The 14,163-nt window shown below is 41.0% G+C and overlaps 1 protein-coding gene across 1 annotated transcript in view; it reads right to left on the bottom strand.

Annotated features, from left to right (window-relative positions):
* Window positions 1–344: 344 nt before the first annotated feature.
* Window positions 345–14,163, bottom strand: part of LOC121286167 (semaphorin-3E-like) — a 214,951-nt gene continuing 201,132 nt past the window's right edge. The window contains exons 15-17 of the mRNA XM_041203146.1: window positions 9,783–9,850; window positions 7,094–7,230; window positions 345–1,169 (exon numbers count right to left, since the gene is read on the bottom strand). Coding sequence (XP_041059080.1) covers window positions 711–1,169; window positions 7,094–7,230; window positions 9,783–9,850 — 664 coding nt within the window. The 3' untranslated portion in view covers window positions 345–710. The remainder of the gene's footprint in view (window positions 1,170–7,093; window positions 7,231–9,782; window positions 9,851–14,163) is intronic.

Here is a 14,163-nt window from a genome sequence, read left to right as displayed (position 1 = left end):
CCATGGGGTTAATGAAAGGTCACAACTGTTCTTTTCATTTGCCCTTTTCTCTAATTGATGCTGTTTAAATGTAGACTGATACACACAGTAGCATAGAGAGTTGTATTTAATTAGCTATATTTGTTAAAGGGGCACTGCCTTTGTGCAATGAAGTATTGGGAAAGCCTTTCTTTGTTGGCACCGAAAGTCCAGAGAAATGAGAATCATTTTAATCATGATGCTGTCACAAGCAAGTGGAATGATGCATTTGAATGACATTTATACCAACAACAAATGAAATATTCACCATATTGTCACAGAGATAATTTAATAATTCTGTTCAGACATTAATGCATCCACAGGTTTAATAGGAAAAAACCTTAAACTATTAGAGAATGAACAACTGTGGCATGGAAGAGATAACTATGCAAACTACTCGGGGTTAATTGAAAATCTCAGTGAAATTATGTACAACAGTGGTCTTGAATTTTAAGAAGCATGTTAATCTCTATAGCATACACATGATGTTGCAAGAACTGTTACCAGCGCTAGTGCCACACACACCTATTTACGTGTGGAGTGAATGCAAGTTTGAGCTTTGAATCCAATTGTGAATCAAATAGCTTTGTGTCTTGTAAACAGGAGACATGTTTCCTAAAACATTTCTTTGATGTTTTATCACCATTGTATCATCCGTTTTTAAAAAAAAAGGCTTGAATGTTTATGGATCCTCATGTATCTAAAACATGCCTTGGTGTTCGCCGGTGTTCTGACTGCAGGCCTCTGGTTTTCATTTTTTGTTCCTGTGTGCTGCTGTACTTCCACCTGCTCCCTGCTACTTTGTTTTTCTTTCTCTTCTTTTCATTGCACCACATTTTCTGACAGTAATCCTCCACTCTCTGGAAGTTACTGTAACCTATCAGCTGGAGAAATTCTTTGTACCACGGCCTAGTTCCTTGATGGCTCCCAGGTTGCACCAGGCATGGCATTTTGCGGGGCCACTCCTCATTCTCTTTGTGAAATATGCTGTCAACCTGCTCCTCTTCCAAAACATTCAGTTTGATTTTCATCACTGTCTGGATGAAGCCATGTTCTCTTGCTTTGCAGACATACGTTCCAGCGTCCTTTCTGTGAAGGCTGAGAAACAGCAATCCTAGGTCTGTTTTAATCACCCGATCATCTGTTTTGACCTGTGAGAACGTCACAACAAGAAAGTCCTTTAAACAGAGTTTTGACTGGCCCTCTTGCCAAGGTTTGCATGGTCCATACACACCTGCTCTGGGTCAGATCACACTTCACCCACACTGAGTGTATTCAGTGGAAGGTTAGACTCAGAGAAACCATCAGATAATACCATCATTCCTTTATCAGGAATATTTCTAATATCTCGTTTATCGAGAAATCTGTCTTTCTGTCGTTCTAATCTATATATACACAGTGAGCAAGCAGTGCTTCAATACATGGAAATGTAGATCTTTCAATATCAGCATGTCAATTCCTTTATTAAAATAGTGGGAAAGGAATGCCATGCAAATATGCTCAGTTTTGGCACATTATTGACGAAAGGATTTAAATTGAAGTAATATTATTAGCTTTTCTGACATATTTTATATGGTTGCATATTCTCAGCAAGTATTTCAATGTTCATAAGAAAACAGATCGGGGGAATAGAGTAATCCCGTTTTATGGCTTTGGGGTCATGACTGATAATTATTCAGAATTAGGTTTCATTGAGTCAGGCAGCCACATCATTTGAATGATTTCAGTGTGGCTGTCTGCACAGTAGGGGACCCAGTAACATGTGTGGCTAGCACACGATACAGCTACAACAAAAACAAAAATACCTGGAAAAACTCAGCAAGTCTGGCAGCATCTGCGGAGAGGAACACAGTTAACATTTCGAGTCTGTATGACTCTTCAACAGAACTAAGGAAAAATAAAAAAGAGGTGAAATATAAACTGCTTGAGGGGGGTGGGACAGTTGAGCTGGAGAGAGGGCCAGTGATAGGTGGAGGCAAAGAAGAGATTGCCAAAGATGTCATAGACAAAAGGACAAAGGGATGTTAACGATGGTGATATTATCTAAGGAATGTGCAAATAGTGACATTAAAGGTAGAAAGCAGGACGAGCAAGGTACAGATAGCCCTTGTGGGGGTGGGGTGGGGGGAAGGGATCGAAATGGGCTAAAAGTTAGAGATAAAATGAAAGATTGAAATAAATTTAAAAATAGGTGGGATAAGAAAAATATGTTTTTTAAATTATAAATTATTGGAAAATGTGGGATCAGAAAGGGGGTGGGGATGGAGGAGAAAGTTCATGATCTAAAGTTGTTGAACTCAATATTCAGTCCGGAAGGCTGTAAAGTGCCTAGTCGGAAGATGAGATGTTGTTCCTCCAGTTTGCGTTGGGCTTCACTGGAACAATGCAGCAGGCCAAGGACGGACATGTGGGCATGAGAGCAGGGTGGAGTGTTGAAATGGCAAGCGAGAGGGAGGCCTGGGTCATGCTTGCAGACAGACCGCAGGTGTTCTGCAAAGTGGTCACCCAGTCTGTGTTTGGTCTCTCCAATGTAGAGGAAACTGCATTGGGAGCAGCGAATGCAGTAGACTAAATTGAGGGAAGTGCAAGTGAAATGCTGCTTCACTTGAAAGGGGTGTTTGGACTCTTGGACGGTGAGGAGGGGAGAAGCAAAGGTGCAGGTGTTGGACCTTCTGCGGTTGCATGGGAAGGTGCCATGGGAGGGGGTTGAGGTGTAGGGGGTAATGGAGGAGTGGACAAGTGTGTCCCGGAGGGAATTATCCTTGTGGAATGCCACCTGGGGGAGTGAAGGGAAGATGTGTTTGGTGGTGACATCATGCTGGAGTTGGCGGAAATGGCAGAGGATGATCCTTTGAATGCGGAGGCTGGTGGGGTGATAAGTGAGGACAAGGGGGACCCTATCATGGTTCTGGGAGGGAGAGGAAGGTGTGAGGGTGGATGCGCGGGAGATGGGCTGGACACGGTTGAGGGCCCTGTCAACCACCGTGGGTGGAAAACCTCGGTTAAGGAAGAAGGAAGACATGTTTTGGAAAGTGTCATCACCAGAACAGAACATGATACAGCTAACCTGGGCCTCTTAAAGGCAGTCTGTCTCTCTTAAATGGGAACTGACGTCATTATACAGAAGCTACTGCTGTGTGTGGACAAAGTGTCTTTAAACAGCAGCACATCAAATGGAGCAGCAGGTAGGAGAGGGGGCTTACAGGCATTCTGATGAAGTAGTAGAGGAATTAGTGCAGCAGGTGGAAAGGAGGAGAGGAGTGATGTTCCTGAAGCACAATGGAGGCTGATTTTTCAGCCATAGGATTCAAGTCACCGTTCATGACCAGCAATGTAAAGAAAGGAATGGCACGGAACACTTCACAAATACATTGAGGCAGTTCGAGCATTTTAGTCTATATCAGGGTTGGCACCTCCATCAAAAAGAAGAGCTATATGATTTAGTCATCATGCTCCAAGAAATTGTCATTATTCCATTTTTCCCTTCAGTAATAATCATGGTCACTGGCTTTTGAATAAGTCAAAATTCATTAAAAGTACATCAGATTATGATTCTTTGGTCAGCATATTTTGTATTTAATTCCAGGATTCTGTCTAGTTTTTCATGAAAACTGTAAAAATGTTGACTTGGTAACAAACAAAAGAAAAACTTAAATATGCAAATATCCTATTTCTGTGATTTAACAGTGAGATTGCAGGAAGGCCATTGCTTGTATGTATGTCCTACTGTTTCCAATGGTAGAGAAAATAACAACAAACTGTTTCATTCATGTGACCACCTATACCAATAATCTCCTCAATATTTAAAATTTACAATGGTTAGTAACTGAAAACCTCAAACTATAATGTAAATAGCATAAGATCTGACATTTAACATCGAATAGATTTTCTGAGTCTGGCTGGGCTTTGTTTTTATGTCTATGACCTTTCATTTCAAAATGACATTTTGATCAATAATCTATTAATAGATTTGTATCACAGTTGAACATGTTCAATATACCCTGATTCCATCCATTACTGTGCTAGCGTCAGAGGCACTGGACTGTAAGTGAAAGTCCACTTTCACTTAGATACCTGGGATCTAAATGACCAGGCACCCAAACAAAAAAACAAGAATGAGTGCAATCAATGCCTAGAGGAGGACATTCGGCCCATCGTGCCTGTGCCTGCTCTCCAAATGAGCATTTCACCTTCGCCATTCTCCTGCCTTCTCCCTGTAACCCTGAAGATTGTTTATTTTCAAATGATCACCTAATTACCTCTTGAATGCCTCAGTTGAACCTGCCTCAAACACACTCTTGGGCAGTGCATTCTAGAGCCTATCCACGCGTAAAAATGTTTTTCTCATATCACTTTTGCTTTTTTAGCCAATTACTTTAAATCTGTGCCCTCTCGTTGTTGATCCTTTCATGAGTGGGAATAGTTTCTCCCTATCTACTCTGTCCAGGCCCCTCGTGATTTTGAATACTTCCATCAAACCTTCTCTCAACCTTCTTTTCTCCAAGGAGGAGAGTCCCAATTTCCCCAATCGTACTTCTTCATCCCTGGAACCATTCTCATGAATCTTTTCTGCACTCTCTCCAATGCCTTTATGTCCTTCCTAAAATGTGACACCCAGAACTGTATGCAAGACTCCAGCTGAGGCCTAACAAGTGTCTTATACAATTTTAACATAACCTCCTTGCTATTGTACTCTGTGCTCCTATTAACGAAGCCTATGATACTATATGCTTTATTAATTGCTCCTCAACCTGTCCTGCCACCTGTAATGACTTATGCACATATACAGGTCCCTTTTCTCCTGCACCTCTTTTACTTTATACTCCATGTTCTTCCTGCCAAAATGTATTATCTCCACATTGAACTTCATCTGCCAACTATCCACTCATTCCACTAACTTGTCCATCTCCTTTTGAAGTTTTACACTGTCCTCCTCACAGTTTACAACACTCCCAAGTTTTGTATTGTCCACAAATTTTCAAGGTCATTAATACATATCAGGAAAAGCAATGGTCCTAATACCGGCCGCTTGGAAACCCCACTACAAACCTTCCTTCAGCCCAAAAAGCATCCACCAACAATATTCCCTGTTTCCAGTCACTCAGCCAATTTTGGATCCATGTTGTTACAGTCCATTTTATTCCATGAGCTATAACTTTTCTCACAAGTCTGTTGTGCAGCACTGTATGAAATACCTTTTGGAAGTCTATGTACGCCACATCAACAGCATTACCCTTATCAATCCCCTCTGTTACCTGTTCAAAAAACTCTAGCAAGTTGGTTAAACATGATCTTCCCTTAATAAGTCCATGCTGGCTTTCCTCAATTAACCCACATTTGTCCATCTGACTATTAATTCTTTCTTGAATTATAGTTTCCGGAGGTTTCCCCGCCCCTGAGGTTAAGTTGACTGGCCTGTAATTTCTGGGCTTATCTTTACACCCTTTTTTGAACAAGAGCCTAATGTTTGCAATTCTACAGTCCTCTGGCAACACCCCTGAGTCTCAGGAAAATTGAAAAATTATGGGCAGTGTCTTTTCAATTTCTACTCTCACTTCCCTCAGTATCCTTGGATGCATCTCATCTGGTCCCAGTGCCTTGTCCACTTTAAGTACAGACAGTCTATCCAATACCTGCTCCTTATCAATTTCAACCCATTCCTATGACTGAATTTCCTCCTCATTCACCATGCCCTGGGTATCATCTTCTTCCTTGGTAAAGAGAGAAGCAAGGTATTTATTTAATATCTCAGCCATGCCCCCTGCTTCCATGTGTAAATCCCCTTTTTGGTCCCTAATCAGCCCTACTCTTCCTTTTTCTAAAGTTTTACTATTTATATGCCTATAGAAGACTTTGGGATTCCCTGTTATGTTAGCTGCCAGTCTCTTTTCACACTCCCTCTTTGCTTCCCTTCTTTGCTTTTTCACCTCCCCCCTGAATCTTCTGTATTCAGCCTGGTTCTCAGTCTGGAGTCAAATACAAGGAGTGAAAAGAAATGGAAATAATTAAACTGATTCCATCAGCATGAACCAAAAATGAATTGACTGAAGGTGATCTGACACAAGCAGCATTTCATGGACAAGTGCGTAAATATTTCCAGAAACAAAGCAGTCAGTCATACCGGTGTGCTTGGGTGAGAATTGGTTTTGAGAAATAAATGCAAAGATAAAGCCATGTTTCACAGGAAACTAGAGTGAAAATGAGATCTGATGATAAGGCAACTGAAACTTCAAATTAACTGAGCTTTGATTCAGTTTTTTGGGTTTCAGTTCAGTTGAGAAGTTTAGTTGAAACTGCATGTTAGATTATATTCACTTGGACAATGAATCTGGTCATTTAGAGATGTTGTTAACTCAAATTGGAAGAGCTTGTAAAATGATTCAATATGGTTTTCATCCAAATTAATCTAAGTTTTCTTGGGATGGGTAGTGATATCATTGGTAGTGATATCATTGGTAGTGATATCATTGGAAGCTTCATAGGAAAACAGAAAAAGAAACAATACTAGAAATAATTTCCCTAAATTGGTTGATATATCAGAAATCGCCAAAACCAATTCCATGGGATGATGTTTATTGCCAATAATGCAAAGGGCATAAAATTCCCAATTGTTCTGACATTATGGAATAACATCATAGCCTGATAGGTTCATTATGAATCACACATTACACAACACGGTTTGGCTTGATCTTGGTACAGCTTTAGCAAAGCTCCAGTTTTAATCCACGTTATGGTTGTGTTGGGCATGAAGTGGTTTTAGTTCACATCAATAATGTGGCCTGAACCCAGAGTTAGTCCCTGATCTGACTCCAGAGGGATGCACCAGGAGGTGCTCTGAAAAAGGTTGCTTTGACATCACTGAATGTATAAACTTTACATTATTAGAACCGGAATCAGGCTGCTTTAATACTGTTGCCAGCCTGTACTTCATCAAAGCAGATTTTACAATATCCCAGTGATTTGTACATCCTTAAGCACCATGAAATTCAAGTAAATGCTCATCAGTCCTCTTGCTCAAAAAGAATGTATTATTTTTAGCATTTTAAAAGTTAAGTTTCTTGCACAGATAATTTACCTCCTCTTGTTTCATGTTTCTTGTTTCCACAAACCACAACACTTTAGCTTGTGGGGATCTGGGGCTACACTCCAGCAAGGTGCTGTTTTTCTCAATGCCGTACAATAGTCTTTCCATTGTTTTTGTTAGTGTCTCATCTGAGCCATGGAAGAGAAGAGAAAGGTACTTTTTTTATGTAAGAACCAAATTACAGGTGATCAATATAAACTCATTATTTTGCTTTTATCATCATATCAGCAAAAGTATCCCATTTCCCTGAAACCTGGAGATGAGAGATGAGACCCACTGACTTTGTCTTGAATGGTATTTAAGTATTTGTATAAATATGTACATCTTAATGGAGTAAAACAAAATTCCATTTGATCTTCCGGTCGGCGAGTGGGGGGTGGGGCCCACTCACCGAAGCATCAAATGACGCGGGATGACATCGGGTGGAATTCCCGATGTCACCCTGCATCATTTCCATTTTCAGATCAGTGGGGGTGCAGCCGAGTCAGCTAATTAAGGTCATTAATGGATCTGCCCATCCAAACTTAAGGGCAGGCCAGGAGCCCTGGCGGGCTTCAGAAAAAGTGTGAAACCTCATCCACAGGTGGGATGAGGTCTCATGAGGGTGTTTCAATTTTTATTAAAAGTTTCAATAAAGGTTATGGATGTGTCCCCACTCATGTGTCATATGAGGGAACATGTCAGGGAAATGTTTTTATCATTTGTATTACAAATTTTAAATCGGACCCAATCTCCCTGAGGCAGCACTCAGCCTCAGGCAGATCTGTGCATGCCTGCGTGTAAAATGGCAGCGTGCCCTCGATCAGGGGCACCAATCAGAGGTGCGCCCGCTTGCACCCACTCCCACACTTCCCCCCAAAATGGGGAGAAAACTTTTCCCTATGTTGTATTAATTATACCCAACATGATTAATAAAACGGAGTGAAAAACCTTTTTATTTATATAGCATCTTTTCTGGCCTGAGAATGTCCCACAGTGGATTCTCAATCTGGAAGGTTAACTCTGTTTCTCTTTCCACAGATACTGTCTGACCTGTTGAGGATTTTCAACCTTTTCTGATTTTGTTTCAGATTTTCAGCATCCGCAGTATTTTGCGTTTGAATTTAATTAAGACGTTGGTTGAAGATTAAAATTTGGCCTGGACACTGTGAAAACTCCCTTGTGCATCTTCAAAATAATGCCACATGATTGTTTACATCCACCTGTGAGGGTAAACATGGTCCACAGCTTAATACCTCATCCAGAATACAGAACCGTCAATGTCAAGGAAAACCCCCTCAGCCATTTCGAGGAGCTCTGAATGGATTTTATGTTCATCAGGAAGTTGATGAAGTACTGTTGGGGCTCCGGTCCCCTAGAGGGATGGGATCCCACGTCCAAGAGCTGCCAGCCAATTGGAGAGCCTGCAGCTCTTCAGTCCCAGCAGGAACACCGTGGAAAATCCTCTGCTGGGACTGCACCTGGGTGAGAGATGCAGCAATGGATCCGGCCATCAAGGGGCGGGGATGGTGGTGTTTGGTGAGGGCAGGAGGTCGTTTTCCAGGGTGTGACTATTGCCACAGGGGGTGCCACCTCATGGGCCACTGTGCCAGATTAGGAGGGCATCCCTCACTACCAGGATTCACCAAGGGCGGCAGAGGGTCCACCTGCTGCTGATAAAATGCCAGCACCAGCAGGAAGAGGCCCTTAATTGGCCAGTTAAGTGACAAAACTAGGGACTGCATGGGAGGGCACGTCTCCACCTTACGTGACACTGGAAAAAGGTGACGAGTACTCCACCCTACAACTTAGCTCTTGAGTTTTCAGCCCACGTGCCTCCTCTCCCACTCCTTCAGGCTCTGTAAAATCCCAGGCCATTGTTTCTGACCAATGGGATCCACCTTCTGTGAAATTGAATGTTAATATCACCCCTGTCATCAGGGACAAAAATATTTTGTGTGGGTAATTGATTTGCAAACTAAAGATCCTGTGTGTTTCATTGATGTAGTAACCTGAAACCAGTTGGGGTTTATGAGTGAACTACAAGACTATTCGCCGACATTTGCATTATGTGCAGTATTTCGAATTATTCCAAAGTTACAATATCCTTAATATCATCAATTTCGGGATTCTAATTTGAAAGTAAGCTGACTCCAAACATTAGATATATGGAATATGCTTCAGAGACATTGCCAGATACCCATGGATGAATTTAATAGAAAGAGATTAAATATTACAAATGGGAAATGGGAATATCATTGGGGCGAAGGCAGGGTTAGGAATGAAAGATGGTTGGAATTTTCTTCAATGATTGTGAATATCACATGGAGCAAAATAGAACATGTTGAATAGCAAATTATTTCAGCAAGAAACATCAGACTGGGTACGAAAACCTGAAACTAAAAATTGGACACGTTGGATTTTAAGCATGAAAAATATTTCAGTTTCTTTAGCAAGTTTTCCAATTCTTGAAAAAAAATTCTTCAAAGTCAGGGGAAATGAAATCTTCATTAATTTATCTCATTTTCAAAACAATCAACCAGGTTTATGAACTGAATATAACAGCTGATTTAAAAGCAAAAAACTGCAGATGCTGGAAATCCAAAACAAAAATAAAAATAAATATAAATAAAAATAATAATAATAATAATTCCAGGGATTTTTATTTTTATAACAGTTGATTTATTGGGGAATCACCTACCGTTCCTGTGCTGGCCCAGGCACTGTTGGATTGCATCACCATGTCGAATATCCTGCCTACGGAAACGCCTGCAGGACAGGGATAGACAAGATATTTTAATATTCAAGAATGCGCAATCCTCTAATAATATCTACAAGTGTCTTCCATGTATTTTCTCAAAATAAGCTTTCTTAAGCCAATATGTACAGATATAATTTTTATCTGTACTATTTTGCTGTGCTTTTGACACTACTCTCATATACTGGCAGAGTGAGCGCTTTGATATTAATTCAACGATTGGTCTCGTTTCATATCATGTGAACAATAAAGGGTCCACATTTCAGTCAAATGTGTCAATTAGGTGCCCACTTGGGTTTGAATTAAATATATAAATGATAAGTTTGGATTGGGAAAAGAATGAACATGATTTGAGATTGATGAAAGTTGTGCAACATGTAATAACATCACGTCATCATTAAAGACACAGGCGGTGAAATTGTATCTACACCATCAACTCGAAATGGATTATCAGCCAACTTTTCATCATACCCCAATCTTGCCATGGAAGTTCACAAAAAGATGGTTCAAGTTCCTTTCAGAGACTTGCTTCCTAGTTTCAGTGTCACTTTTACCCAGTTTGAAATGGAAAACCTTGGCAATACTTTCCAAGACAATGGAAAATAAAACTAAGATGTGAAAAAATCAACTGATGATTTTCTCAAGCTTGTTTTGTGGATAGACCAATTTCATCTCTGCTGTGTCATCAGAAAACATCAAGCACCACACACAAACCTTTTCAACTAGTTTAACATTCAGGACACCCTGTTCTCCCCATACGTAATGTGAAAATAGTTCTGTTAAATTGTACACAATGGAATCTAAACACGCAGCTCATTTCTATGAATATTTCAATGGCTTCTTCACCCAAACAGCTATTTCCTGAACATGCAGAATGAATAAATGCATCTTTAATGTGGCATTAAAAGCAAGTAACTAGTCAAGCGATGAGTTCGTTTTTTCCCCTAGTTGAGGCTTGCAGCTTAGCCAAAATATTTCTCAACGGAGAAACAAGTTCCATTATGATTCGAGAATGATGGGAAGTCACAGCACAGATCTGCCAGCCATTTTCTCCAGCCCAGTCACCGAGCATCATCCTGCTATGCTGCTCCTTCCCCATACTTTTTAATATTCTTTTTCAAGCAATTATCTAACTCGCTTTTAAAATAATTTATGGACTCTGCCTCAAAAACGGTTCCTGGCAGATAATCCCACATTTTAATGATCCACTATGTAAGGACTTATTTTCTAACTCCCGCAAGAATTCTCATTCTGATTATTTGAAATTTGTATCCCTTCATTAATGTCACTGGAATCAGCCTATCTTTATTTGCCTTGTCATCACTCTCCATATTCCTGAAGGTGTTTATCGCTCACCCTGTAACCTTGGTTCCAGTGAAAACTTGAACCTCTCAGGTGTGTCCTATAATAATTTATCTCTGGTAACACTTTAGGAAATCTAGGCTCCAGCTTTTCCATCACTTTATTATCCTTCCTTTAAAATGATGTCCAAAATCATGCACAAAACTCCAAATGAAAACCTTATAACTTGCTCAGACCTTCAGTTGCAGGTCCGTCTTGGATCTTTACTTTCAGTTAAGCAAACAGGGATAAAATATTCATCTTATTCATACATTGTACAGAACTCAATTTGGAACAATGGGAGATAAATACTGCTATAATAGTGTTGAAAAGATAGCTCAGACAGATAAATAATGGTGACAGATTGAGGATGGTATTAAAAATGATCGAATGATTGTAACTATGCCAAGCTCAATTGGAAACATTTTGTGCTCTGGAGGTTTCACACAAAGTGCATTAAGTAAAATTTTACTTTGTTAATCTCTGAGCAAGTGTCTGTGGGAGCATCTGGACATGGATGTGTTCAGTCAATGGGAGATAATGACAGTGCTGAGAATTTTTCATCTTTAGTCCCACTCACTGCTTAAAAGAAAATACAGATTAAGTACAGCAACAACCAGATGCCATACATTCCTGGGACTGCTCAAACACCAAAACACCCAACCTTATTATAGACTCTCCGCTAGCCAGCAGGATATTTTGATTATCTTATTTATCAGCCACCTTCAAATTACAAAAAAAAACTCTCCATTCTTTCCATCAGAATTCAACTGTTCTGTGCTTGAGTATTGCTGAAAAAAAGAGACACTTTTTTGTTGAAGTTTTTCATCTTGCACTCATCAGGACAATTTGCATGAATACCAGATGGAAAGAGAACAACAATTTATATTGCATGAGAAGACGGTCTTGACTGGTTGGCAGTAGCAACGAGTGGTATTTGCCACTAACAGGGTGCTGCGGTCAAGCCAAAGAGACACCCTGCCTATCACACAGATGAGTGATGTGGTATATGAAGTGCCAGTGTGATGCTATGTATGTAGGCCTTATATCCAAAGACTGGCGGATCGTATCAAACAGCAAGTCCCTTCTGCTGTTCCCAGTGGGTAAGGTACAGACTGTACCCAACCAGCCCGTGCTTGCAAAACTCAAAACACATTGTCCAACATTAGATATGATTCTACGATTGGACAACATTTGCTAAATAATCCTCAATGTGCCAAGAATTATGCTGATAACCAATTTAAGATTGTCAGTCGGGTACAGAGTGCAATCGATGGCCCACATGTCAATTGAAGAGCTCCATGGCTAATGCCCCTGATCTTCATTAATAGGAAAGGGTTCCACTCCATAAACGTACAGCTGGTGTGTGATCATCAGAAGCACTTACTGTGCATCTGTGCCAGGTAACCTGGGAGTTCCAATGATCCCTACACCCTGAGTCACTTCCGAGTGCCTCAGATATTCGAAGGGTTGCAGCACTTACAAGGTTACTTGCTGGGTGATAAGGGGTACCCATTGAAAAGATAGTTCACGACACTCACAGCTTATCCTCAAAGTGCCTCTGAAGAGAGCTACAACACGGTGCACTGTGTGACAAGATCCATCATTGAGCAGGGCATTAGCATCTTGAAGAGGTTCTCCTGATATCTATTAGGCCACTCAGTAGGGGCTCTGCAGTACCATCCACAGAGGGCATCCCACATCACTGTGGCCTGATGCATCCTGTCCAACCTAGCTCTTCAAAGCAGAGATGACTTGCCAGAGGGAGACACAGAGGAGGCTGAAAACTCATTGGACGATGAAGAGCAGCAAGGGCAGGAACTGGAAGAGGCTGAAGAGAGTCACCTTCCATGTGATGATGCCCTCAAAGTGGCACAACATGGAAGACATGCCCTTGACAGCCACAAGGTTCCAGCTGGAGTAAGGTCCAGGGAAGGGGAACTGAGCACAAATCTCTTATCCCTGAGTATCATACCAGTGCTCAGAAAGGCCTTTACAAGCAGTGATGTTGAGAACAATGTCTGCATATGACCTTGGAATTGCAACTCTTATGTGCCACCAGGACCTACTCTTTGCAAAGGTCAGCAGACAAAGCTGCATGTAGCTGCTCCAGGAAGTAGACAGCAGCTCTGCAGCACAATTCCTGCATCTACTGGACTCATGACCATACAAATTAGGAGCAAGAGTAGGCCGCTCGGCCCCTCGAGCCTGCTCTGCCATTCAGTGAGATCATGGCTGATCTGATTTTAACCTGAACTCCACACTCCTGCCTATCGCCAATAACCTTTCACCCCCTTGCTCATCAAGAATCTATCCAGCTCTGCCTTAAAAATACTCAAAGACTCTGCTTCCACTGACTTTTAAGGAAAAGAGTTCCAAAGGCTCACAACCCTCTGAGAGAAAAAAAATTCTCCTCATCACTGTCTAAAATGAGTGGCCCTTATTTTGAAATAGGGGCCGTGGTTCAAGGTTCTACCACAAGAGGAAATATCCTCTCCACAATCACCCTGTCAAGCCCCTATAGCATCTTAAAGGTTTCAATCAAGTTGCCTCTCACTCCTCTAAACTCCAGTGGATACAAGCCTACCCTGTCCACCTTTCCTCATAAGACAACCTTCCCATTCCTGGTATTAGGCTAGTAAACCTTCTCTATACTTCTTCCAAAGCATTTACATCCTTCCTTAAATAAGGAAGCAAATACTGTACACTATACTCCAGATGTGGTCTCACCAATGCCCTGTGCAACTGAAGCATAACCTCCCTACTTTTGTATTCAATTCCCCTCGCAATAAGTAATAAGATTCTATTAACTTTCCTAATTACTTGGTGTACCTGCATATTAACCTTTTGCTTTTCATGCACTAAGATACCCAGATCCCTCAGCATCTCAGAGCTCTGTAATCTCGCAACATTTCGATAATATGCTTCTTTTTCATTGGTCCTGCCAAAATACACAATTGCACATTTTACACCATTATACTCC

This window comes from Carcharodon carcharias, chromosome 13 (assembly GCF_017639515.1).
Source record: "Carcharodon carcharias isolate sCarCar2 chromosome 13, sCarCar2.pri, whole genome shotgun sequence".
NCBI classification, from domain to species: domain Eukaryota; kingdom Metazoa; phylum Chordata; class Chondrichthyes; order Lamniformes; family Lamnidae; genus Carcharodon; species Carcharodon carcharias.
The sequence above is the reverse complement of the archived record's forward strand: the minus strand, read 5'-3'. Positions and strand labels throughout refer to the sequence as shown.